This window comes from Elephantulus edwardii, unplaced genomic scaffold, assembly GCF_000299155.1.
Source record: "Elephantulus edwardii isolate Elephantulus edwardi_28Jun2011 unplaced genomic scaffold, EleEdw1.0 scaffold00257, whole genome shotgun sequence".
NCBI classification, from domain to species: Eukaryota; Metazoa; Chordata; class Mammalia; order Macroscelidea; family Macroscelididae; genus Elephantulus; species Elephantulus edwardii.
The window spans coordinates 2,145,471-2,173,213 of record NW_006400007.1 but is presented as its reverse complement, the minus strand read 5'-3'; the positions used below and the strand labels follow the sequence as shown (position 1 = coordinate 2,173,213).

Here is a 27,743-nt window from a genome sequence, read left to right as displayed (position 1 = left end):
CAGGTAGGGCGTCTGGCCGTCGGGTGGAGGGGGCGGCCTGTCCGCAGGTCCACCCCAGTGGCGGGGTTCCCTCCCTCTGCTTGTGCTCCCTCCCGGGGCAGGGCTCATTCCCTAAGCCCACTCGGAGCCCTCCAGGTTGTTCTGAGACAGGCGGGGGAGAAGTCTATAGCAGCCGAGCGACTGCAGGTCAAGTGTCCGGCTCTGAGGACCCCAGAGGGTCCCAGAGGACCTTAGAGGACGAGGGCGGCAGTGGGGGATCCCGCAGGCTGAGCCCGCCTCTCCCAGGGGCGCACGGGAGCTCTGGGGGTCGCGGGAACCCGTCTGAGAGCTCCCAAGGAAAACCCTGCCCTCCGCGTGAATGGAAACCGCAGAGCACCCTGCGGCTAGCGCGGGTCCGCGTGCGGTGTCGGGGGCGCCTGTCTGGGGGCGCCCCTCGGGTGCGTGCGCGCGTTCCGCAGGCCTAAGGCCCGGCCGGCCACGTGCGCCGTGCGCCAGTCCCGAGAAGTCTGTGTAGGGGTGTGTCATCTACCTGCCAGCGTCAGAGTGTGCGTCCGTCCGTTAGGGGCAGCCCTCCCTAAAGGAGGGACTTTTAGTCACTGATTACATCTTTCAAAATTCCCCAATGGTTCGAAATTAACTTCGTGAGACCAAGTCGCGAGACGTGGGCGCCCGGAACGCGGGCGGTGCTCTCCACGCGGCCTGCGGCCTGCGTGCTGCGTTCCGAGGCCTCTCCCCAAGCCCCCAGGCCTGCGAAGCCGCCCTGAGTCCTCCTCCTCTCCCCCGCAGACCATTGAGAACATCAAGGTGGGGCTGCACGAGAAGGAGCTCTGGAAGAAGTTCCACGAGGCGGGCACAGAGATGATCATCACCAAGGCTGGCAGGTCAGCCCGGGGGCACTGCAGGAGCGGCGGGACAGGGATGGCACCACAGGACCCTCCGAGGGGCCTCTCAGGCTCCAGTGTTGGGGGGCTGCCCAAGTCCCCTCCGACCCTTGGACTTCTGTCTAGGCAGCGACTGTGGATTGAGGCTGCAGGGGGCTTGCCCGTCAAAGAAGTTGAGAGGGTAGGACGGATTGGAAAACACTATGTAAATAGATGCAAACAAGGATCTACCCCAAATCTTGGCTCCGGCCTCTTTTGCCCCCTGGGGGGTCTGCTTTTTGTTCTGTGTACTAACGTACGAAAGGTTTCTCTACAAGGGTTGAGAATCTGAGGGAGTTGTCCTCAGTAGATGGAAAAGGGAATGCGATTTCCCCCACCTGTCCCCTCCTCGAACTTTTCTGAGAGCATCACCGACCCCAAGTCTCTCCGAGTTATCCCTCGATTTTCCCTTCTCAGCTAACGTTGGCTTTGTGTGTTTGAGGCGCAGCTCTCCGGGTGGCTGCCAGAGAGGGATGATTTATAAAGTGGAAACATCTTTAAAATGCGCTGGTGTCTGTGGGAGAAGACCGGGAGGGGAAGGTGAGAGGAGGAAGCCACAGACAGTGGGGATTCGCTGGAGCTAAGGTGTCTGGGGTGGAGCAGGGAATGGAGCCGGCAGTTATCAGGTGAAGAGAGATGGCTGCAGACAGAGAATCTGGAAAGTTCAGGTTCAGGAACTTCACACAAACACACACACACACACACACACACACACACACACACACACACACACATCCCACAAAGCAAAACAAAATCTTTGGTCCCCTGGGACAGGTTAGCAATGGAAATGTCCCTTTGGCTGGTTGCAGGCCTGCAATTAGGCTATAGGAGCAATAATATCATCGAGGTGCGTATAGGACTCAAGATTCTGAGTCTGACTGTGGTCTGTCCTGAGTTCCTGCTTCCGCTAGTTCTATCAGTGTAGTCTTAAAGGTACTTAAAAATCTCTACACCTTTCCAAGTCCTAACTGTAAAAGAATAGAGGCTAGTTCATTCAGTGGTATGTAAAGTACCGAGCACAGCCCTGGCACATATAAGTAAGCAATAAACGTTAGCTAAAAATATTAATAATAATTAGAAAAATGCCTGGTATCCACTCAGCATTCTCCCTTACTTTTTAGAGGATTCTGCTTCGTTGCTGAAGGAATATGGCCATTTCAAGGGAACAAAAGCCGGTGGCTTGCTGTGTCCGCGTGGTGGAGGGGTGCTGTGGTCTGTCTGCTGCTGGCTAGCATTGGTCTCCTTCATACTGTCCCGGCTGAGCAGGGTGAATTACCCAATCAATAAGGTAGTGAAAAGTTTCACATGTTTTTTACCACAAACATGTGAAACTGTTCACTCCAGATTAGTAAGTTAAGGACAAGTAAGCCTGTGCTTACCTTCCTTACTGGGGTGCTCTGTCCACGCCAGGGATTGTAAATTTGAAAAGAGGCTTTGATTTTTTTGTAGGAAGGTGCTGTGGGGTTGTGAGAGAGAGAGACAGATGCCAGCCATTCCTAGGAGCAGAATCTTTGATGTGGTGTGAAGGGGGGGGGGATATTGAAATTGTTCCTTACAGATCATTAAGTTAAGCATAAGTAGATCATACTTTGATTATTGAGGTAGTCTGACAGTGGGGTTGAAAGTCACCTGGAGCCTTTATCAGGAGAGGGAACTCAGAGGTCTCAGGACATGGATTTGATGTATTTGGGGATGAGGGTGCATTGGGAAGGTCATGGACTGGGGGGGGGGGGGTCAGGTATCAAAAGATACCTGGTGTCTCCTGTCCAAGTCATTGAACCTCGTTGGGACTCAGTGTCGTCTGGAAAGGAGATGGTGACTAGACCTTCTTGCCATTTTTTCCCCCCTGTGAGGCTCAAGCATCGGCTTGACAGCAGTGGGTTTGGTGGGTTTGGGTGAGGCTCAAGCCAAGCAATCATGTGAATGGTGCTTGGTAAATTGTCAAGTGGATTACAGGTGTGAAGAGGAGGATTTATTTCTTGTGCCTGCTGGGGCGGAGGGAAGGAAAGAAGAAAGATTCAGAACTTCCATTTTTAGGCAGTAGAAATAACTTGCTCTTGAAAATGATTGGCCAGCCTGTTCGCTGGGCATGCCTGGCCGCTGCCACTCTAAACAAAAGGCATTTGTGGTTCTCCTCAGTGGGGTTTCCTGCACCTGCGTGGGTCCTCCTTCCCTTCCTCCCAACACACACGTTTCCAGAGGTGATCGGCTTCAGGCAGATGTTTGTGCCTGGTCCTAGTAGAGGCTTACAAGTGGGCCTGAGGGAATAATGGTAATAATTCAAAAATGGTTGTGATGATGTTGGTCAATTATGGATTCATCACAGCTTTCTATTTCTCTGGCAGAAAGTTATCCTTGCACCAGATCTTGTCTTTAAGTAAGAGGCTTCATTCTTCCTGCCCACATCCCCAGGTTTCTCAGAGACACTTTATCCTCCTGCATGGCTTGTCTTCAAAGGCCACTTTCACTGCCCTGGTCATCATGTTGCCTTCTATCTTTCATCTCCTCCCTCACACTGGCAGTTTCGGAATGCAGCTTGCTTTGCTTGGGTTTGGGGCTCTCCACAGCCGTGCTCAAGACTCTTCCTAGTCCCCCAACTCTTAGCGACTCTAGTGGAGCTCTTCCTGGGACACTTCTTTTTCTGAGCAGTCAATATAGGCCTTCCCCCCACCCTAACCTTGAATTATAGATTTCTGTACTGGGAAAGCTGGGAGGGAACAGAGAGAACATAAACCAAACCCCAGGGAAGTGAAGCTACGTGACTCATGAAGATAGAGGAAGGATTGGGCAATTTCTAGGTTGATGTAAGCCAAGCAGATGGTACACCCCACTCTCAGAGCAAAGCCCCAACTTTGAGAAAGCCTCATGATTGCTTTTTTATGGAGCTCCTAGAGATCCTAATGGTTGGGTAAGAGCTGATCACTGTTGTCTGGTTGCAGACTCTGCAGAAGGGCAGCCAGCATGTTCTCAAGCCAGTCTGAATTCTTAGGCCACTTATGTCCTATCTGCTTTAAAGCCTTTTTAGGTTCTGGAAATTCTGAAAGCTAAAGAGAATGAAAGTCACTGAATAGTGACTTTGAATTGTTCATTTGTTCTGGTGAATGAAATGCCACCACAAGATGAGACATCAGTTCCTGAAAGGAACTCCTGGTATCTGGTAGAAAATGGGACTTTTGCAACAGTTCCCTGTACCAGCGAGTAAATCCATGCTGTTGACTGAAGTTAGCAGAGCCCTCTCTCCACCCCTCATGTCCCTGCCAAGCTCGATCCACGTGAGAAACTGCATTTTCTCCCAAATACAGATAAAAGTGAGCGCCGCAAAAATTTAAATATAAACCTCCCGAAAATGAAAATTTCCTAACTGTCTGACCGTCCTACTCCTAGGTCACGGTTTTGTCACCAGATAAATCTCCTCCATCAGCCCTCATAGCCTGTTGAGTTCAATGTTGCTTGTGTTAGTGACAGTGAATTTGCGTTTGAAAAATGAACTACTGATGAGAACTCCTGTTGAACCTGTATTGTTTGTTATTCTGAGGCAAGGATTTGGCCCGGCTTAATCCAGGCCTTCAAAGCCAATTGCCCTCACTCTGTATACAGAGCGTCAGAGCCCAGTGGCGTGGGTGATAAGAGAAGTAAGGATTGAAGACATTGGAAAAGTGGGTTGGGGAGAGAGTGCTTTGATCTCTTTTTAAAGTATTTTCTGAAAGCAAAAGTCTATCAGAAGGAAGTGCCTTAAAAAAAATAAAATCTAAAAGAAGCAGTTGACCTTCCAAAACAGTATCCATTCCATGCACTCTCAGCCCCGTCCCTCCTCCCTCATTCAGGGAAAAGATTTCTTAAAAATCCATTTAGCAAATTAGGAAACATTTTCTTTCTTTCTTTTTCTTTTCTTTTCTTTCTTTCTTTCTTTTTTTTTTTTTGGCGGAAAGTGGAAATAAATGAAGTAATTTTGTTGGTACTCTCAGAAGTCATTGGACTGCTGAAGAAGTTTTGTCTAGGATGGGCAGCACCAATGTCTCTCACTGCCCATTTTTAGTTGGGTAAATGGGTGCTGGCTTAGCCCCAACATGCCCCAAACGCTTGTTCTAGACTCCAGACATGAGGCAAAGCAAGATGGGTGGGTTTTCCATGGACCACTCCCCTTATCCAGCAGCCACTTCCTTTCAGACTCAGCTCCAAGACCTGTGCCCGTAGAACAGAATATTTTTAAATGTGAATTTTATTTACGTCAAACATTCCTGCAGAATAAGGCGCAAATCCCAAGTGTCTTGCTTGATGTGCTTTCACAAAGTCAACAGTCTTTGTCCTTGACTCACTTCAACTCTATCCTCCATCGTCCTTGACTCACTTCAACTCTATCCTCGAAACCAACTCTACAAACTTCTCAGGCCTTGGATTCGGTTTTTCGCCTCCATTGAAAGGAAGGCGCCAGAGCTGCTCCTGAGACCCTCAGCTGCTCCTGGGTCCCTGCGCTGCCCCTGGAGACGTCGGGCTTGGAGTCCTCGGCCAGGCGGAGAGAATGGGCGAGGACCCTAAGACCCCGGTTCCCTCCTCGCACTAGGTAGGCGGAGAGAGACCCAGTCCCCGCGGCGATGTGAACGGCGCTGGGGCTGAAGAGCTCCGCGGCCCTGCGAGCCCAGCCCCACCGCGCGCCCCGCTCAGCAGCCAGCCTGCCTGCATTTACCAATTTGCTGCCAATATAAAAATGCCTCAAAACCCCTGTCCCCCGCCCCCTTCTGCCCCAAGTCTAGGATAGCGAGACACGTCCGAGGAAGCGTATGTTAGCAGTTCATTCTAAAACCATTTCCGAGTATGCAGTAGATAAAGGCTGCAGCCCTTTTCAGAGCCTGTTTCATGATCAGAGGAGAAATCCCGGCTTTCATCTCCTCCCCGACGGCCGCCTGGCGGCTTGTTTATTCCCCCGGCGGAGCTGTTTCCGTGGGTGCTGGGGAAGCGCCCCATCTGCCAGAGGAGGGGGTGCGGGACCCCGAGAGGCGCAGAGAAGGCGTTCCCGGTGCACCGAGAGACAGGGGAGCGCGGAGAGGGCTCACCCGGCATATGAAAAGAGGGGCGCAGAGAGAGAGGGCTTCTGGGGTGCAGGACTTGAGGGGAAGAGCTGACAGGTCTCCTGGACGGAATCTGGGGGCAGGAAAGGGCTGCAGGGTTAAGGCGGTTTGGGATGTGGGGGCTTAATTGGGACACCAGCTGCTTGGTCAGCACCTCCCTTTTTGGGCTCACCCTCCTTGGTTCACTAAGGCATCCTTCCCTTCAAGGGCTGGTTGTTGTGTAGCTGACCCTCAGGGGGTTTTCAGAGAGAAGGAAATTGCCCAGCCTACTCCCGGCGGATCTGAACCATGTGCCTTCAGGTTGGCAGTGCAGCTCTTTAGCACTAAGCCACCGGAGCCCCCACAGGGTGTTGGTTTCACCCCTGTCTGATGTAAGAGTTTGATAATTCTGAAAGAGTGCCCATCCACCATCCACACTTCAGAGCTGGTCGGTTAGAGGCCTTTAGAGAGGAGTCAGATTCAGAGTGATGGTGACCTGTGAACACTCCTGAGCTGGGCCCCCTGGACTCTCATCATCGGCCTCCTCTGGAGACAAGGACAGATGTCCAGCCTGCAAGTTGTCCTTTCAACTTGAGGGTGTCTCCCCATGGGGTGGGACCCCCATCCTCAGACACACAAAAACTCACACTCATTGTCGTCAACTCAGAATCAACTCATAGGTGACCCTTCAGCAGATTTCCAAGGCTGTAAATCCCACGGGAGAAGATGGGTCATCTTTCTCCTGTGGAGCTGCTGGTGGATTCCAGCCAACACAGACGGGCTGCATTTGGGGTGAGCAGTGCAATGACTCCTTGTCGACTAGCTCACCAGAGCTCCACTTCATCCAGCTCATGGATCACACACCTGGAACAGGTGGGGAAATGACAGAGCCTGGGTCCTCGTGTGGCTTTTTAGTCTTCGAGGAAGGAGCCCTGGTGGCTATGGGTTGAGCTGCTGACTTAGAGGCTAGAATTTAAATCCATCAGGTGGGAGAAAGGATGGATGGAGGATTACTGTGAGTCTGAATTCCAAGACAATTGGGTTACTCCCTGAAATCAGTGGTTCAAACTCATCAGTTGTTCTTGTGGGGCGTGAGGGGAAGGCAGTTTGCTTCCTTAAGGATTTGTAGCCTTGAAAAACTCTACTACTTTGTCCTACAGGGTTACTTTGAGTCACCAAAAGTTGGAACCAACCAGTGGTCAGTTAGTGTCCTGGGGAGAGAATTTTTTAACTTCCTTCTCAGGCTAGATATCCTGCCCTCAGTCCTGGGGGTTTGGGGCTACTGCCTAAGGAAGGGGGGTGGGATTGGTGGGCAGAGGAGGCAGAGGCCTTTCTCCTAAACCCAGATCCAGTAACACCTCCCAGAGGCCCTTATCAGTTAGGAGTCTGGCCTATGGTCAGTTTCCTAAAAGCAAGAACAAAATAAACAAGTCTCCAAAATTCATTGTCACTGAGTCAGAACCAACTCATAGCTGACCCACTGTTGAATTTTCAAGATAGTTCGTCTATTTCCTGTGGAGCTGCTGGTGTATTCGAACTGCCGAACTGCCAGAGGCCTGGGATTTGGATTAGTGGCACAACTTAATGGCCTGTGGAGTCCGCCCCCAGAGCTCCCTATGGTCAGCCTCCAGGGGAGGCCAAATCCTGGCACATCAGCTTCCTGCCTTCTGGGGGCCTTTTTAAAAGCCGTTTCTAAAAAGCAGGCTGTTGATGCCAGCCTGGCAGCGTGTGCCGCTGAGATAGTGTCGAAGGCAGTCGAACGCGAAGGACAAGTCCCTTGGTTTTGAAGACTGTGTGGTGACAGGGGGTCATTTTCTCCTGGCCTGGGTGTGGATGCTGGCCCTTCCCGGGGGAGGCCTGGTCTGCCCTCTTCTGCTGCCACCTGGAGTGAGTAGAAAGAAACTAAGTGCAGGAAAGGGATGCCAGGTCAGTCCTAGCACAGCCAGGGCCGCCCCATTTTATTCCTGCTTCCGGTGTAGTTACAAAATGGTGGCCTGGAGGGGACAAGATTCTTGGCTTTCCCCCAGGGAGAGGGGAGGCAGAACAGCTGTTCCTCCCACCCCCTTCAGCTTCAGGCCAGGAAAGAGGGTGGTGCAGGCTGCAGCTGTGCCCCCAGGCTGGTAAGCAAGAGGCAGGGTTGGGTTCCTGAGCCCTCATTTCCCCCATTCTTGGGAAGGGGGTGGGGTGGACATTTGAAAATGCTTTCAATTGACATCTGAGACAAATTCTTCCACATGGTTTATAAGTCCCTAGACTAGCAGCTAGAACTTCCCTCCTCCCTGCAGGCACGTGTGCATGCGTGCACACACACACAGGCACTCACACCGTGCCCTTGTGCACACATACGTTCACACACAGACCTCACACTGGTTTCTCCTCCAGTGGGAGAGGCAGTGCATGCACTGGGGCTTCTGTGGGGGCTGAGTCAGGGATAGAACTGAACTCTGGCCCTCAGGGGCCTGGCTTGGGCTTGACGTGGGTCCTATCAGCTATGGAGGCTTTGGTTTGTTCCGGAAGCCCTGCCCTGTCCAGGTAAGCTGGTACTGCTGCCAACAGAGTAGGGAGCTCTCTTCATGTACGCACGCGGAGTCCAGGACAGCTTTTCTGCCAGGCACCAGCTCTGCTTCTCTGGCTAAGGAGAGGCAGAGAGAAGTCCTGGAGGCTTTCTTGAGTGGATTGATTGGGCAGCTTGACAACTCGATGGAGCTGGTTCATCTTTCCCTCAAGGTATTCACTTAGTTTAGGTTGGATCCCACTTCTCTCCTGGGTAGTAGTCCTCTTTGGAGAAGATTGGCTAAGGGTGGATTATGAGAAATTTCTGTCTGTCCTTCTCTGGTGAAGTCCACTGTTAGAGACTTGGTGAGGGAAGTTGTCCCCTGAAGGTACAGGAGTCTCTTGGTATCTTGGGAGATTTGTTTCAGGTCTTGTCAGATATAAAAATCTGAGTTTCCTCAAGTGTCTATATAAAATGGGCTGGTATTCATTTACATATAACCTATACACTTCTGTTGTATACTTTACATCATCCGTAGGTTACTTATTATACCTAACACAGTGTAAGTGGAGCACTTCATGCTCCCACTTGGCCTTTGAGGAAATGCTTTGACCACTTAAATGCTTCTCCCTGTGCTCCTCCCCATAGTGACAGCTTGAATCCATGCTTGCACAAACTGTGGATAGGAAGGCTCAGTGAAAGTGTCAAGCAGTCTGGAGAAATCTTTCTCTAGAATGTTTCTTACAGCCTCAGGGTCCTGGGCAGCCTCATCATGGGTCGCAAGAAGCCATTTTTGATGAATCCATTTTCATAGAAGTAGATCTATCACTCATTGGTGGGCATCAGTGATAATAGCCATAAATTGATTTAATTTGTGAAGCAACCTATGAGGTACATAGTAACATTACCTCCATTCTAGAGATAAAAGACTCAAGTCTTAAGAGATCCAAGCAAGTCACCCAAAGCCTCACATCTGGTAGAAGGAGGGGCTTGGCTGTGGGTCAGGTGGTATGGTTCCCAAATCCATGCTCTTATCCACAAAACTCCTGGATTGGCTTTCCCTTGACACTCAGTTTGTGAGTCAGCCCAAGGGAGGGGTCCACCAGGAACCAGAAGACTGAGTGGGATTTTCAGCATAGCTGTCTTTTCTCGCCACCCCCCACCCCGAGAACTCCCAGGGAGACAGCAGTCCAGACAGGCATCTCATTGTTTATCAAGCATCTAACGGGGGCTTCCTGGTCATCTATGCCAGCCCCCTGAGTGGTACCCTAGAATTTTAGCTGACAAGGGACAGGCAAGAAATAAAATCCACCAAGCTGATGCTAAAATTCCTGTCTTACAGTCCTGACCAGGAGCACCATGCTTCAACTACTCGCTCACTAGGCCCAAATCTGAGAAAATTATAGGGTAATGGTGGTGGCGGCGAGGCCAATGGGTTAACCTTCCTCCCAGATACATAGACTGACAGCCACAGGGGTCCCAAGTTGGAGAGAGAAGCCATAGGCTCTGACCACTGCCCAGATCTCTACTAAAAGGAACAGCAGCACATCCAGTTGCCAGTGAGTCCGTTCTGAATCATAGCGATCCTTGAGAACACAGAAGAACACAGAACTGCTCCACAGGGTTTCCTGAGCTGTAGTCTTTACAGAGGCACACTATTAGATCTTTGTCCTACAGAGCGGTTCAAACCATCACCTTTTGGTTAGCAAGCAAGAGCTTAATCATTGCTCCACCAGGGTTCTTGCTAAAAGGGCAGTTTCTGGCCCTTGCTTCTCACTCTGTACCACTTTTCCTGGTGCTCTGTCCATGCCTCCCACCTCACCCCTTGGCTTCCTCCAGGAGAATGTTCCCCAGCTACAAGGTAAAGGTCACAGGCATGAATCCCAAGACCAAGTATATCCTGCTGATTGACATCGTCCCTGCCGATGACCACCGCTACAAGTTCTGCGACAACAAATGGTAAGAGACCGGGGACCCTAATCACATCGCCCACCTTAATCACATTCCCTCCAATTGCCCTTTCATTCCCCTCCCCTCCTGCATCTGAGGTTTCACTCAAGGACTCACCAGTTATTTGCCTCTTATTACCCAGATCACAGTGTGGGGTTCATTTCTGAAACTAGGACTGTAGAGGCTGGGGAGGAGTGTGGTAGGTATCTGCACACCTGATGCAGGTGGGACTGAGGCTGGAGGCTGTTCATGAGACCCAAGGGCCTATGTCCACAACCATCAATAACCAGGCCTTGGTGACTATGCTGTTGGGGTGACAGAAAAGACTGAGCAGAGCCAGAAAAGACTGACTGTGCTGTGCTATGGTGTGCTGTGCTGTCCAGGAGGTTGGGAACTGCCCTAAGGGACTCTGCTAACTTTAGGTCCAGCTATGCTATCTGGTCTGGGACATCTCTCTCCTATCATTCAGTGACTTCCTATTTGAGCTACACTTTCCCCTTGGACTGCATGTTCACCCTCCCAAGTGAGTGAGGCTCTGCCTGGGTGCTGTGATCCTTGGGCAAGGGAATGAGGAAGACAAGGTAGAATGAGGGGTAAGCCCCAACTGAGGCTGGTCAACAAATGCTGAGTCACTTGTGTGAGGCTGACTCCTTAATACCTTGTCTTCCTCAGTGCCCAGGGTGGCTCAAGAAGAGAGAGGGATGAAGGAGTCAACCGTTGTTCAGGACACTGGGCTCTATGGTGGCTGGGTGGGTAGAAGAGCCAGCAGAGAGAGGATGAGAAAGCAGGAGTTAGAGGCCAGGACCCAGGCGCAGTTAAGTTTCTTTTCTAGTTCTTCTATTTCCAGGCTGGGTTAGCAGTCAGAGTCGACTCTGGCTGAGGACACAACTACCAATTTATTTGCCGCCATTGTTTTTTGGGGTAAGCCATTTGAAAGTTGTAGAAGTTCTCTCAAAAGCTCCTTTTAAGTAATAAAATATTTACCATTGAAAAATTTGTGAAGTCAAATTGACACAGTAAAACATCTAGATCTCACCATATGGTCTTAGTAATTAGCCCTGGTCAGTCAAGTGAAAAAACAAAACAAAACAAAAAACAACTTATCTCCACCTTCTCTCTTTTTCTTTCCACTGCAATAAGAGAAAGGGGTTTCAGAATTTCCCCTCTTTACCGCTCTTGCCCCCCCACCCCATCCCCAGAGTCATGAATTGGTTAGGAAGGGATCTGCAGCTGTCTTTTTGTGGTCCATGGAGATTTGATTCTGGAGGGGACAGGGCACCTGGGTGTCACCACCAGACCCCACAGTAAACCAGCTGCCACTGCTCTGTCTACTCCCTTGGCAGGATGGTGGCAGGGAAGGCGGAGCCCGCCATGCCAGGAAGGCTGTATGTCCACCCAGACTCTCCAGCCACAGGGGCCCACTGGATGCGGCAGCTGGTCTCCTTCCAGAAACTGAAGCTGACAAATAATCACCTGGATCCCTTCGGCCACGTAAGAATGGGGCCAGCCTCACCTCAGGGGCAGTGCTGGTGGGTAGAAACACTCATTCTGGGCTCTGGGGAGCCAGCTCCAGGCTTTGGCATTTGCTGGGGCCATTGGTGGAAAGAGCACAGGCTCTCAGCCCCACAGACCCGGTGACTTTGGGCAGGTTTCTTAGCTTGTTAATGAGCTTGGGTTTCCTTTGTGAGGAAAATGGAGATGACCACATATACCTTCATGGTCCTGAGGATTAAGTGGAGCAAGATGCATGGGCACAGGGGGTTTTCTAAATACATGAGAATCATGACGACCAGGATGAGCCAGATCTGTGTGCATTCTCCCAAAAGCTGGTCTTGCCAGAGCATAAGCTGAGACAAGTGGACCTTGGGTGAGGGTCACCAGTGAGTTCTGAAAGCCTCTGGCACGTTCTGCCACCTGCTGGCCTGCCCGCCCCTGCCCTATGCAGGGCCCTCCGGCCTTGCTCTTGTTGAGGTGTCCCCTCCTTCGGGACCTGGCTCTCAGGAGACACACTGGAGCTGCGGGGATGCTGCCGCTGACGCCCCTTCCAGGCTGCCGAAGCTCATTCTTTTCCCATCTGGCCCTGGCAAGCCCTCAAAAAAGGAATTTTTTATGTGGAAATTTTTAGCTCAAGTGTGCGGCAAACAGAAGCCTGGGGGACCTAGTGTTTATCTGCGAGGACACAGGCCTGCCCCTCTAGGTGCCCCATGGCTCCCCTGGAAGTACACTGGGGTGGTGGGGTGAGGGGTGCAGTAGTGGCTGCTGCATTCAGGTGCCTGTGTCACACACATGACGTTTAGTGTGTTGTGGAGGCATGGGGATGAAGGGAGAGCTGGGGGCTGGTATGTGCAGGTGGACATGCCCTTCTTTCTGGCCTCAGTGGTAGCTTCTGGGGGAGCGTGGTGACAACGTGGGTTAAGTGCCGGGCCACTAATTGGAAGGCTGGCGGTTTGAATCCACCAGTCTCTCTGAGGGAGAAAGCTGAAGTGCATCTACTTCTATAGAGACGTACGACCTCAGAAATCCTATGGGGCCATCCGGCCTTGTCCTTCAGGGCTCCTGTGAGCCAGGCTTTACTCAGTGACAATGGCTTTGGGTTTGGATTTAGTTCTGTTTCTGGGGAGCTGTGTGCAAATCAGAATTTGTGAATCATAGTTCCTCATGGAAAACTCTAGCAATGCGTCGTTTCTGATTGACTGGTATGCAGCTGGCAAGCAGCTCCCAGTGTGATTCTCTCGGAGTCCGTGCCACTCTCCTCTGAGCTACTGGTGATTTATAAATAGGCAACTAGGAGAAGGCTGAACCACAGTAATTAACTCCTAACTTCCCTGTCATGGAAGTCCACCTACTGGATCTCGGGGTCCTGTTCTGTGTATGCCGGACAGAACAGAGAGGTACACAAATGCTCAGTGGTGTGTACACATGAGGGTCAACTCTAACCTCTCGGGACAAAGACAAGCCGCCTGTGGGAAGGGTTGCCTGGGAGGCAGGGCAAGGGAGGGCTCTGAGGTGGAAATTTGGGACCCAAGCTGGCAGGCACAAGCTGTCCACAACTGCGCGTGTGCGCGCGTGCGCGCGCGCGCGCACACACACACACACACACACACACACACACACGGATGAGCTACTGTGGTGAAAATAGAGCTTGGCAGCCTCTGTGCCTTTGGGTGGTCAGAAACACCCAGGGATCCAAGTGTGGTGAGCGTTTTGGATGCACCAGCTACTTATCCTGGCGCCCAGCTGTGAAATCCCTTGGGGAGAACTCTACTACTTCTCAAACTCCTGCAGAGGCAAAAAAGCTGGGCTTTTTGAAAGATATGAGGGAAGTCTGATCTTTAAAGCCCAGCAGTAGGTTTCCTCAGTCTGCTTTGCACCTTTGATGGATTGATCTGGCCGCTAAGTGGTTTGCAGTAACCCTGCAGATAGTTTGAATCTGGGCCCTGGGAGGCTGCTTAATGGACTTATGGTGCTGGGGCACGTCTGACAACACTTGCACATCTGACTGGGGCTCCCCTCTATTTCAAAATAAGGGATATTCCTGCATTCTAACTTTCTCCCTGGAGGGACGGGATTCCACCCCCTGCCCCCTCATTCCTGCACTGATCCAGCACTTGCAGTTTGTTGATTACAGCACATCCATTGGGGTTGGCAGGGCTCCACAGAGGTGAAGTGCTCATTCTAGGAGCTAGGGGTAAATGGACAGGTGATCATACCTTCATCTGTCTTCCTGTGGACACTGTCATGTCTTCAGCCTTTTGGAGTGTCTCTGGAGAGAGAGAGGGGTAAGGAGGGAGAGGGAGACAGAGAGAGAGAGAGAGAGAGAGAGAGATTGAGATTGCAAGCGAGAGAGCGAGCCCGCATAGTTTGCCATCCAGGCAAAGTTGTGGAGTAGAGCTAACATCCAAGGGCAAACCAGCCCTTCCGTGCTCAGATTTTATGCTCCTTAGCCTTTGCCAGTAGGAATGATAAGCTTCCTAAGTCACCCTGGTTGTCTTGTTTTCTCAGTGCAGGAGCTGGATAAGAGCCGTCTTAGATCATGAACTTGCCCCAGAAAACCCTTCTTTCTCCACAGTTCATCTCACCTTTGCCATCCTCTTCTGGCTTTTCCTCTTTAGGGTCCTGGCCCCAGCAGCCAAGTGCTGGCTGGAGCTGCTTGTTTTTCACTGAGTAAGATTGCTGCAGTGCTAGGGCTTCTGAGAACCTAGCAGGGTCTCACTGGGATGTGTGGATGGGGTATTGCACCCAGTGCAGAGGATCCGCAAAAGGCCAGCACTGGGGGAAGGTGTCCTACATTTCTTCTGAGCTGTGGGCAGGGAGGAGATGCTTGCAGTGGGCTGTGACCTTAATGTGTGAGTGTGAATGTGTGTGTGTGTGTGTGTGTGTGTGTGTGTGTGTGTGTGTGTGTGTGTGGTGTATGAGAGAGAATGAATGTGTGAAAGAGAAAGGTCATCTTCACCACCTTCTGTCTCTCAGGGCTTCCAGGTTGGCGAGGACTGGCCAGTGTCTGATATCTGACAGGGATTCTAACTGCCCACGATGCTGCGTTAGCCTCAGGCTCGGGGTGTGGCTGCAGCTCCTCAGACTCAGCAGCACGTGCGTGGGCTCAGGCTCTCTCCACAGTGGACGTGCCAGCTCCTCCTCTGGCCACTTTGGTTTCACAGCAGCTCCCTCTGCCTGGAGTGATTGTCCTACGCCCTTCACCTAGTCAATTACTCCTCTGATGGGCTTTTCAGGGAGACAGGGAGTTCCCATAATATTCTCTTTAGAGCACCGTGTACCTTCTTGTCTTAGTATTTGATACAGTCATAATTTTGCAAATTTAAAATTTAATTTTGAATAGGAAATGCATTCACATGATAAGTGAATAAAAAATTATGCAAAGAAATATCTCTCTGCTAGATTCCTCATCATCTAGTTTCTCCCAACTTTCCCCGAAGGTAGCCACCTATCTTATTAATGTCTTTCCAGCATTTCTTTATGCATATGTAAACAGAAGTTGTTGTAGTTGTTGATTGCCTTCAAGTTGGACACGACTCATAGCAACCTTATGAACAAAAAGCCTGAAGCCCCTCTATAACTATCGACACTTATCAAAGTGCATAGAGTTTCTGGAGGCATGTTGTTTAGAAAGTGGATGCCACTTCTGCTTCCAAACCTGTCATAGTATGTAAATAGATAGGAACACGTAAAACATCCTCTTTTATACACCAAAAGTCACATATTAGAAATACTTGTTTGCATTCTAACTTTGTGAATGTAACATTGCATATTGGAGAGTATTCTATTTAATTATAGAGAACTTCCTCATTCCTCGCCCACTTACCCCGCTTATTTTACAGATGCATGGGATTTCATTGCAAGATTGTTTTAATCTTCATGGGATTAATCCCTTACTGGGGAGACTAGGTGCTTTCCATTTATTAAATCTTTGGAATAAACTTGCATCTTATGCTTTCACGAAATAGATCTGTGATAAATTGCTAGCTGAAAGGGCATTTGCAATGTTTTTGTAATTTGGATTTGTAATTTTGAAAAATATTGCCAAATTGTCTTCTCTAGAGATTGGACTCCTCACCATTGTTACAGCCTTGTCAACAGAGCAAGAGAGCCGTCTTGGATTTGTGGCAGTCTGATAGATGAAAAAAGAAATACACTTCCATTTAGTTTTACTTTTCACTTCCTTTATCACGAGTTTAGGCATATTTTTCTATGTATTTCCTCTTCTCTGAACTAGTCTCTTATCCATTTCTCTTAGATTGTTCTCTTATCAACTGCTAAGTTTATAAATTAAACTTGAAAATTCACTGCTACCAAGTCGATTCCAACTCAAACTGATCCTCAGTGGTGTTTCCAAGGCTGTAGATATTAGTGGGAGGAGAATGCCCATCTTTCTCCCACAGAACTGTGGGTGGATTTGAACTCCTAGAGACGTGCAGTAGTGCAGTGCTACAGATAGTGCCACCAGAGGTCCTCTTTTATAAATTAGAAAGACCTATTTGTGATATGAATTGGGCGTATTTTCCCAGCTTGCCGCTTGTCTTCTGATTTTACATAGAGTAGTATTCCATATGGAGAACTCTGTGTCCTGGTGCTAAGGAATTGCACCATCAACCCAAAGGCATGCAGTTCAAATCCACAAGCTGCTTCATGGAAGAAAGATGGACACTGTCTTCCCATGCAATTTACTGCCTCTGAAGACCCACTGGAAGCTTAGCTGTGAGTTGGTTCTCACTTGACGGCACATAACAGCTACAGTTTTCCATGCAGAAGTTTTTGATTGAGTATGTTAGCCTTTTCTTTATGGATTCTGAATTTTGTTTTGAGTAATTGGAAGCCTATAGCTACTCCTTACATATAAGGGAACTTTTCATCATTTCTTCCAGTATCTTATGGATTTAACTTTTGCATTTAAATCATTGTTCTTTCTGGAATTTATAATTCCATATGCACCATGCATGACTCCATCTTTCCCCCCTAGAGAGCCATTCAGTTGTTCTGACTCAATTAATTGAACAGCTCTTTCCCCTTTTGTCTTTTTAGAAGCCTTATTTCTAGAAACTAAATTCCCATATGAATTTATAGCTATTAATATGTCAGCTCCTTAACTCTTCAGGTTTCATACGTGTCTGACATGACTAGTACTCCCTCCCTCCCATCACTACCACACATGGCTACTTTTTGGGTTTTTTTCAGAGTTTCTTGGGATTCTTATTTTTTCATATAAACTTTAGAATCTACTTGAACTATTTAAAAAAGGTATTTATGTTGTTATTAAAATTGTTTTAGATTATTTAATGAAAAAATATGAAGAGTAATATCTCTTTGCTAAAATTTTTTTTGTCCTTCATAAAACATGTTAATATTTCCTGCATAAAGTCTTTTATAGATTTTGTTAGGTATTTTAGCTTGTTTATCTTTATTATATAAATGCAGTTTTTATTTCATTATACTTCTCACCACTTAGTTTTGCCTGATTTTTTTTTTATTTCTATGTGACTTCCTTTCTAGATAGTCAGTCAGCCACAAGGTTTTGAATTAGCATTGTGTCCTAGTGCCTGGCATCGTGCCTGGTGAGTGAGGGAGTAAGCCCACTGCAGGACTGAGTTGAGACAGAACAGGCATTCTCAGCCAGAGGAAGTGTCTTCCCCAAGCTCACACTGTCAACTTGTTCCTGGGATCCAGAGCTACCATGTCCCTCTCTTTCTCTTTTCTCCTGCATTTCCTAGGCACTGTTAGTGTGCTGAGCCCCGTGCCAGGGCCTTGAGGGGGATATATGTACCCCACAGTTCATCCTCAACCCTCACCAGCCAGGTGGTTTTGTCTCATACCAGCTCTTAAGCACATGCCTTCACCTTCCCAAGCCTCAATCCCTCATCTGTTTAATGGGGATGATGACATTCCTGTTTTAGAAGAGGAGTCCCTATGTAGAGCACATGGTTAAAGTGCTGGGCCATTAATCAGAAGGGTGGAGATTGAAGTCAACCCAGAGGCTCCTTGGAAGAAAAGCCTGGTGGTGACTGACTTCTGAAAAATCAGCCACTGAAAACCTATGGAGTTTCTACTCCATATTTTACTCTGAATATGGGGTCACCAGACTTGGACTCAACTAGATAGCTGTTAGAACTTGACAGGGATCGTGTAAAAGTTGATTGCATAATGCAGTTAAAACACTTTCGCATAGGGCCTAGCTCATAGGGAATACTTGGTAAACACTGACTGTTACGGCTGTTACTGTGAGAGAAGGCAGGGAGGTTTCAGAGCTTTGTGCTAAGACTTCAGGGATGCTCTTAGGGAGTGAGACCTAAGGTCTTTATCTGGCCCAGGCTTCTTAAGTGGCTTATGGGCTGCCCGCTTAGTTCTATTTTAGATTCTCACTTACCTCTTGAGTATCCGTTTTCTTTCTGGTCTTTTCTTTCTTTCTTTTATAGGCTGCAGATCCCATTTCTGTCCTAATCTTTGGTAGGGCTGAGAAGGGTATGATGGATGATGGAGAATGTTGGCTTAGAAAGAAAGATTATGATGCAGAGTAAAAATCTGATTTTCATAGAATGCCAAATGGATATTATCCCCCTTCTATGATGATTAATAGGACCTGGTGAATCCAAGTTCCTGGCAGTGTTTGATTAGCACCTGATGAATTTCTGGGCTTGGTGCTGAGAGCAGGGTGTACTGTCCTAAAAAGCATCTGCATTTAGCTCAGGACTTAGACTCCAACCAGCTGTGTGTCCTTGGGCAAGTCGTGTTCCCACCACAGTCCTTCTGTTCCTCATCTGTGAAATGAGGAGGGCGGACTAGAATGATCTCCAGGGTCTGTCTTTCCATGCGCTAATGTTCTGTAGTTCTAACATAGAGAAATCTGGGCCTCATTGACCAAGCACACCATGCTGTTCTCTCAAGGGGATGGATGCTTGGCGCTATCGCAATTGCTAAAAAGAACAGGCTTCTGAATTGTAGCCAGAACATAATGAATCCCATTTCTGTAAAACAATGATGATGGCAGACCAGTCATGTAGTTGGTTTGTTGACATGGCTGGTTGATCTGGCCCAAGATCCTCTGCGACGGATATAAATGTGAGACTCTGGCTAAGGAGTTTAATGTGGCGCCTGAAGAACTTCCGAGGAAAGCCAGGTGTGTGCGTCACTGGGCTGGTTTCACCTTCTCCTGGAATGTTGGGACTTCAGCTCTGCTTGATGTACACAATGGTTTAAGAGGTAGAGCCTGCACAGGTTCCAGACTGTCAGTGTTGGGAGAGGGTTCTTGGCACCACTTAGTTGAGGGCCCTACTTTATAGATGGGGATCCCAAAGAGTAGAGAAGGAAAATTGCTTGCTCAGAACCTACAGCTGGTGGACTGAGATCCACGGAGGCTTCTGGATTTGGATACCCTTCTTCTGACACCCCTCCCAGTGGCTCATACCTTCTCCTGTTAACCAGCTGCTACTGACTGATTTTGACTCCTGGTCGCCCCATGTGTGTCATGATGAATCCAGTGTAGGGTTTTCAATCACTGATTTATATAGTTGTTGCCTCTCTTCCCAGACACTTCTGGGTGGATTGGAACCCCCAAACTCCAGCCTTTTGGTCAGCAACTGAGTGCTGAGAGTGTTAACCATTTGTGTTACTCAGGGACCTCTTAGAGTTTGGCACTTTTCCTCTTCCCTGGTTTCCTGACTGGCCAGTCTGTCCCCTGTACGCGAAGGTGTATTTGGCAGTCTCTCCAGCCTGTCATCAGACTTTGTCTAATAGGCTAAGGAATTTGGCCTTTGTCCTGAGGAGCCAGAGGGACTCATCAGAAGTGGCACTGTAAACATTAAGGCATTTATTGAGACCTAAATGCTGGCAGGAGGGCGGAGGAAGGACAGCAAGCAGAGCATATCTATAAAGGACCCTGTTTGCAAGGAATATAACCCTCCTGGATGGATGCACAGGGGAGTGACTTGGTCTGATGTTGCAGATGAAAATCCAGAGAAAGTGGATGGATACAGGGAGGAGGCTGCCTCAGAAACCCAGCAGAAATAGTTGGGCTGGAACTGCGTGCAGAAGGATGGAAAGGCGTTTGTTTTGAAGATACAGTTATAAGGCTGGTCACTGGTTGGACAGTGAGAAAGGAGAGCTGCTATGGTTGCAGGACTGCAGGGACAGTCTAGGTGTCACACAGGCAGGGCCATTCATCCTGAAGTAACCTTAAGGGGCAGCCCAGAACACAGGGGCCCAGGTGCCTGGGGGGAGGGCAGGGTCTGTTTTGGGGTTGATCAGCCGATGGAGTGCTAGAATGTCCAGGGTCTGGTCCTGCTGCCAAGGAGCTGAAGCATGCGATTGCTTATGGGAAGATTGTGTGACCACAATTTTTGAGCAGAAATATGCCTAGAGTTGATCATCTCCCTAGTGAAAAAAGTAAAGACCGGAGAGGAAGGGGTCATGGAGGGTGTATGGTCATGTTTCAGTCCTCCCACCCCCATGACCAAGCCTTTCACTTGCATCATCCTGGTTTTACACAAAGGAACCTGGAGGGACCAAATGGGTCAAAGTCATAGCCCTTTCTGTCAAGGAGTATACAAGATAATTGAAGGCTGAGGGAGAACTAGGAAGCAAACCGGAAGCAGCACAACAGCCAAGTAGGCAGTGAATAAAGAGGGGAAGCTTTGGAACTGGGAGTTCAGAGCAGGGAAGGCCTTCTGGAAGAGTCAGGTCTAGAGATGTTGAAGACAAGAGAGCATTTTTTTTATTTAATATTTTATTGTGTGTGTGTGTGTGTGTGTGTGTGTGTGTGTGTACCGTCAAATCAAATCTGACTGGTACAGAAGGAGATTGTTCCTCCTTCTCCAACAGAGCATCTGGTGGATTTGAACCATGCACCTCTGGGATTGCAGTACACCTTCTTGCCACTAGGCCACCAGAGCTCGCCATAAGAGAGCATTTTTTTAAGTAGAGTTAGACAACTTTATATTATATAGGCTTCCAAATGTTCTTTTTTCCCCTCACTTTGCTATCTGTTTTTAAAAAGGTGACATTAAATATATTTTGCCACTAATTTAAAGATTTTTGTGGGTAATTTAAAATAAATGTTTTATGAACTTTAAAAAAGAGAGACCAAGACAGCAGAGGGACCTGCATATGCAGACATTTAGAGCTAGAGAGCTTGGAAGTGCCCTAACGACACTCCACCTCTAGGCCAGGTTTGCAGTGTTCTTGTGGGCCTTTTGCTCTTTGTGAGCTCCAGCAGCTTGGTCAACAGGACAGGATGATAACATAGCCCCAGGGGACTGGGAAGTATTTCCCAAGACCCAACTCCTCTTCTCCAGAGGAATGTTCCAGGTTTCCTAGGAAGAGATGTTTGTGTCTTCAGACCCCACTGGGCTCAGTTCCCTTAGTTGTGGGTTTGGGATTTCGGAAGTTCTGCACTTGCCCTAAAAAGATCCAGAGCAGAGGGTTTGTCACTGGAGGGTGCGGAGGAGAGGCCAGTGCAGGAGGCAGAAAGGCTAATAATACCTGTTGCCTGGAGCTGCCCAGCTGAATGGAGAAACCCGTAGAGGCCACAGGCTACAGTCAGCTTCCTACTCACCCTCTTCCCCAGCTGAGCCTCCACAAACTGCCCCTTGTCTCCAGGGTGGGATGACTTAGGCTGTGGAAGAGACCAGAAATGCCAGAAATGCTGGCATTTCTCTTGAAACTCTGAACACTCAAGGGTTAAATCTTCTCCAGGATTCATCAGCAGGCAGGGTCCCCAGGCATCAAGAGGGTGGGAGCCTGCAGAGCCCAGCCCAGGAAGGGGCACTCCCAGGGTAGAGAGAACTGGGGCTCAGAGGGGAATGAGACCTGTGGGCCAGCCAGGCCCAGCCAGGAGGGAAGCCCAAGGGTTAACAAAAGCAGCAGGGCTGATAAAATGCCCCAAATTCCTGGTCCTGCCTCCAATGGGGAGGGTGTCTGGCAAATGTCAACGATAAAAAAATACATTTTAATGGCACATGGTATAGCCGCTACCGTGGGGTGCAGCCAGATGGAGCAGGTTTGGAGCAGCAACTACTGTGTGTTTCTCCCTGGGGCTCCAGAGGCCAAGTCTCTTGGGCTCTTTGCTTAAGCCTTGCTTAGCTGGGGGACCTGCCTCCCCCAGCTTCGGGTGCCTTCAAAGGACTCTGGGGCCCTTGAATCCCCGGCCTTTTGAGCATTGTTTAAAAACTTTGTGTCATGGCTGGATGGGTTTCTCCAGGCTGAGTTGTCTTGGGCAAGTCCAAGGGCAGGATGCATCCTGGTCTCCCCAGCATTCCCACAGCAGAGCCCTGTGAATAAAGATGACTGAGGGGGTGTGGGGTAGGTTTCCTCAGCTCCTGCCCAGCCTCCATTCTGCAAATATCTGGACTCTGAAGCTGCCTTGGCAGGTCACACGTTAGAGGGACTTGGAGGGTGTGAGGAGTGGGCAGAGAGGTAGCACTGACTTCAGAAGCAAGGAGAGATCAGCTTGGACAGGAAGAACCTGAGGGCGGTGAGCTATGTGTTCTAATCCCATTTTACAAATATGAAACTGAGGTTCATATTTGATGATGGGCAGTGTGTCCCTGTTATATATAGGGTCAATGTGAATTGTAGTTGATTTTATGGCAACAGCCACTTCCTTATACTGCATTCCCTGGGGATGTCTAAACTCTTCAGGACAGACTCTGAGATCTGCATCCCCAGTGAAACTGTTTGTATTATCAGGGAGGTGCTGGGATCAGGGATTAGGTGCAGGCATAGACAGGCAGGGTGGTGTTCCTGGAAGCTAAATCTTGAGTCTCAGCACTTTGGGATCTTTCTGAGCTCTGGCCTGGTGGTCAGGCCATGGGGCTGGGCTTTTAGGAGAAAGGATGCAAAGCCAGGCCAGGGCCACCTTAGTAAGGGCAAGGACCAGAGAGTGGGAACCTAGAGCTCAGGGTGAGACCCTTCTCTTCCAGATCATACTCAACTCCATGCACAAGTACCAGCCGCGTCTGCACATCGTTAAGGCTGATGAAAATAACGCTTTTGGCTCCAAGAACACCGCCTTCTGCACCCACGTGTTCCCAGAGACCTCCTTTATCTCTGTGACCTCCTACCAGAACCATAAGGTACGGCCACAAGCTCCACAGACCCCACCACTAACATGGCCGGCGTTATTGTCTGCCTTGGAGAATCCGTCCAGAGCAGGAACCAGAGCAGTGAGCAAACCACACAGTGTACTCACTATTAGAGACACAAAGAAATGACAGACGGTGTAGTTCAGACGGTAGACAAGGTTGACAAGTGTAGAAAAAGTGTAGTGCCTGCTCTGTGGGTTGAGTGTTAGACTTTTAAGAGACAGAATCTTCTATCTCTGGAAGGGTTCTAGGTAGGGAGGGGTAGGCATTAGGGAGCATGACCCTGGAGTGTTAGCTGCTGTGGGAGCAGCAGGACTGAGACCCCTTCCCAGGCTATGGTCACAGGTGCCCAGGATGTCCCAGGATGTCTACTTCTTACCTGACTCCTTGCCCCTCCCCAGCTCCACCTTGTCCAGTCCAAAATACCCCTGACTCCAGAGCAGACCACCCTCTCCTGTTTCTCCCTTCTGCCCATGCTCTACCTTCCCAGGGCAATTTTCAAGTCTGGTGCATCACAGGTGGTGAGGTGGGCAGGATAAGGTGGGGAGGGGTCACAGACTCTAGGCCATTTTAGGCCGAAGAGTGACAAGTTTGTGTTTGGAAGAATTAGTCAGACCCTGCTGTGACATTTGCAGTGGCCAGGGCACCAGGTCAGAGAGCCTACTGGGAAGAGGTTAGAGACATCCAGGAATGTTGAGGGGCTGAAGTGAGGTGGTGCCGTGTGGGTGGAGAGCAGGAGGAAGAATCTGAGGGTGTGGAGCAGGTAGAGTGAGTGGGGAAGAGCCCAGGATGAGCCGGTGTGAGCCCCTTCAGAGGACTATGTGCCTGGGCTGGCTCAGGGTTGGGCTGTGGCCTCTGAGTTTGAAGGTCTGCATGCACCTCTCCCCTCACTCCCCTTTTTCACAAATGAGGAAGGTGTCTAGTGCCTTTACCCAGCCCCCTCATTCACCTCACTCATTCCTCCTCTCTGTCTTCTCTCTAAATTCTTCCTCAGTCACTGCCAGAGTAAAGCAGCTCTGATAGTGAGGGGTGAGGGCATGAGGGAACACCTCTGGAGGGAGAAGCAAATCGCTGAATATTTGTTGTCTGCAAACAGTATGTTGGACTGCAGACACCAAGCCTAGAGGTGGGGTGGGGAGAGCTACTGAGGTCTAGAACCCTAGGGCCCTTAGGGGTACCACTTTCTCCCCCATGAATTCTGAGCATGCCTGGCATGGGGTAGGAGGACCAGAGGCTAGGCCAGTTCTGCTGTAACTGTTCTAAGCAACCCTACCGTGGGCCATCTCCTGACAGATTACACAGCTGAAGATTGAGAACAACCCTTTTGCCAAGGGCTTCCGGGGCAGTGATGACAGTGACTTGCGTGTGGCCCGGCTGCAGAGGTGAGGCCACTGGTCTGGGGTGGGTGGGTAGTTGGGGTTCAGGCACACGGACTCAGTGACCCTCAAGATGCCTTTATACTCTTTTTGTCTTGCTCATTGTCCTCCCCACCCCTCCAGCAAGGAATATCCTGTGATTTCCAAAAGCATCATGAGGCAGAGGCTCGTCTCCACCCAGCTCTCGGCCAAGCCCGACGTCAGCCCCCTGCACGGCGCCCACCAGGCCCTCCAGCACTATCAGTACGAAAATGGGGCTCACATGCAATTCGCTGCAGCTGAGCCACAGGATCTGCCCCTCAACACCTTCCCAACCCAGAGGGACTCCAGCCTCTTCTATCACTGCCTGAAAAGACGAGGTAGCTCCTTTTGGGTTTGAAGTCCAACAGAATCTGACAGAGGTGGGATTAAACTGACCCCACAAAAGCTCCTCACTGTGAGGAATGTTTGGGCCTGTGTGGATGTGGAAACCCCCTCCCCCCCCCCCCACACACACATTACTTTTGTGGCCCTTTCCCCAGGGGTAGGGATACTGGTTCTCTTCTTTAATGGTGTCCCCAAACACTGGACCTCTTTCCCAGTTCCAAGGGTTGCTTTTTGATCACTGCTTTGAGAACCTCCATGAAGTGACAGAAGACAAGTCAGCTGGGCTCTTGCCAGGAAGTGAAGGAAGCGCCAAAGTTTCTGTCCAGAGATTTCTGGGTTATAGCTGTTTATCAAAGCAACCTCAAACTCAGGACAGGGACAACCTGGTGTCATGTGTGCTGGCCTCTCCCTGCCATCATACCAGGATTTCAGAGACTTTTTGAGGGTTGAAAAATGCTATTGCTGACACAGATCAGGGTCCAGGAAAGCAAGCCAAAAATAGACTGTCTTGCACCTTTTAATGAAGAAGTAGAGACTTGAGCTGGGATTCAGAACTTCTGTGTTCAGGCGCCAGATCTCAATTTTTCCACCTGTAGAGTAGGGACTCGAAGTCATGAGGTTTGAATCCACCAGCTTCTCTGCAGGAAAAAAAATTGCAATCTCCTCCTGTGTGATTTATGCCTCTGAAAAACCATTAGAGGGTCAGCTATGGTTCAGTTCTGACTTGATGGTACACAACAAAAACAGCAGAGTAGGGATGATTACTCCGTCAGAAGACTTATCAAGACAACTATAATTCTGTTGAATTTAGGGACTTATCCGCCAATCTAGAATTTTCTCTCAGCTTGGCCCCCTGGGGCCAGCCAGGCAGAGCTCTGAGTATCCCATACACAAGTTCCATTAGAACCCAATGACCTAGAGCAGGGGTCAGCAGACTGTGGCCCTTGGACCAATTCTAGCCTGCTGTCTGTTTTTGTATGACCCATGAGCCAATAGTGATTTTTCTATGTTCACATTTTAAATATTTTGTTTTTGTTTTTTTTTAAATAAAAAGAGGAATATTTTGTGGCATGTGAACATTAGATGAATTTCAAATTTTAGTAACCATAAATAAAATTTGATTGGAATGGAGTCATAGTCATTTGTTTATGTGTATCTTCTGTGGCCACTTTGTATGACAACAGCAGAGTTGAGTGGTTGTGACAGAGGCTGTATGGCTCACAAAGTCGAAAATATTTACTATCTGGCCCTTTACAGAAAGAATTGGCTGACTCCTGACCTAGAGTGACTGGGCCACCTGCCAAGCCCAATAATTTCGTTGCAGAGGGAAGGGAGGAATTTGGAGAGAAGGTTGAGAAGAAAGATGAGTGAGGGATAAATATGAGAGCTGGGTAAAGTAGAAGGAAGGAGATTCTAAAGGGGGTGGATGGGAGAGGTAAGTGCCTACGCTCAAACTTCCCCTTCCCTGAAGCCACCTTCCCCAGGCCACCTGCCCTGCTCTACACACAACTCCCAGAGCAAATCCCCAGAGAAAATAGGAGGAGAGAGGCCAAGATAAGCCACTGGTCAAATGTTTTTAAATTTGTTGAGTGTGCTGCTGCCCAAGCCCTCAGGCCTGGGCCACCATGGATGCCAGGAGAGCAAAGGTCACTCCATATAGTTAAGCTCTCACATGTGAGGATGTTGAAAGACATACAGACATGATCTGGGGCAGCTGTTGGTATCTTTCCTCAAACAGAGCATCAGATTAGCCTTACAAGTCCAAGTCACCCTTTAAACTCATTGCCAACTTAGCTTCTTAATTTTGGAGACTATATCATGTTAGAATCTGTGTAGTAATGATATAGTGTGTCTTCTCTGAACACATCCAGAGTTCTCTTCTTATAACCCTCTTTTAAAAGCAATACGAATATGCCTTTTGTTTCTAAGGTGGAAGATTAAGACAGAAACATCATGGCCTTAATTTTATAGCTAATTCAGACCGAAGTGGGCTCTGAGCTTGGTTTGGCCTGGTTCTTGCCTCCACTTTCTTGGTGAGGGTGGACCTAATCAAAGAATGTGAGTGCATGTTAGGGCTCTTACCATCCCCAAGAATTAGGCTGGCAAAAGATCAAAGCTGAGTGTCGCCTGACAAAACACATTACTTGGTGTCCAGCAGTGAAGTGTCCCCCATGGCCTTTGAGCAGGGCCCATAATCTAACCAGTTCTTGGCTGCTGCCACCTTTTTTACAAGCTGTCACTGATTGAAATGGGAGTGGAGCGCTCTGACAACACGGGGCAGGGGTGGACCCTGCGTGACCAGAGTAGGCAGCCTTGGCATCCAGCGGGGTGCTTGGGAGCTGCGCTGGTGGAAAGGACTCCTCCTGAGGTTTCTCTGTCTTCCAGCAGATAGTGCCCGGCACCTGGACTTGCCCTGCAAGAGATCGTATCTGGAAGCTCCTTCTTCAGTAGCTGAGGATCACTATTTCCGCTCTCCACCTCCTTATGACCAACAGATGCTGAGCCCCTCTTACTGCAGTGAGGTGACCCCAAGAGAAGCCTGTATGTACTCAGGTTCAGGGCCTGAGATTGCCGGGGTGTCAGGGGTGGACGACTTGCCCCCACCCCCTCTGGGCTGTAACATGTGGACTTCGGTCTCACCGTACACCAACTACAGTGTTCAGACCATGGAGACTGTGCCTTACCAGCCCTTCCCCACGCACTTCACCGCCACCACTATGATGCCTCGGTTGCCTCCCATCTCTGCTCAGAGCTCCCAGCCTCCAGGAAACGCTCACTTCAGTGTCTACAATCAGCTCTCCCAGTCTCAGGTTCGGGAGCGGGGGCCCACCACCTCATTTCCAAGAGAGCGTGGCCTCCCTCCAGGGTGTGAGAGGAAACCACCCTCTCCACACCTGAACGCTGCCAATGAATTTCTCTACTCCCAGAGCTTCTCCTTGTCCCGGGAATCTTCCTTACAGTATCATTCAGGAATGGGGACTGTGGAGAACTGGACTGATGGATGA

The 27,743-nt window shown here is 49.4% G+C and overlaps 1 protein-coding gene across 1 annotated transcript in view; it reads left to right on the top strand.

Annotated features, from left to right (window-relative positions):
• TBX4 (T-box 4) overlaps positions 1–27,743 on the top strand; it is a 27,957-nt gene extending 214 nt beyond the window's left edge. Inside the window, exons 2-9 of the mRNA XM_006899469.1 lie at positions 102–437; positions 739–881; positions 10,299–10,418; positions 11,753–11,900; positions 22,835–22,987; positions 24,290–24,378; positions 24,496–24,731; positions 27,127–27,743. Of these exons, the coding sequence (XP_006899531.1) occupies positions 102–437; positions 739–881; positions 10,299–10,418; positions 11,753–11,900; positions 22,835–22,987; positions 24,290–24,378; positions 24,496–24,731; positions 27,127–27,743 (1,842 nt within the window). The remainder of the gene's footprint in view (positions 1–101; positions 438–738; positions 882–10,298; positions 10,419–11,752; positions 11,901–22,834; positions 22,988–24,289; positions 24,379–24,495; positions 24,732–27,126) is intronic.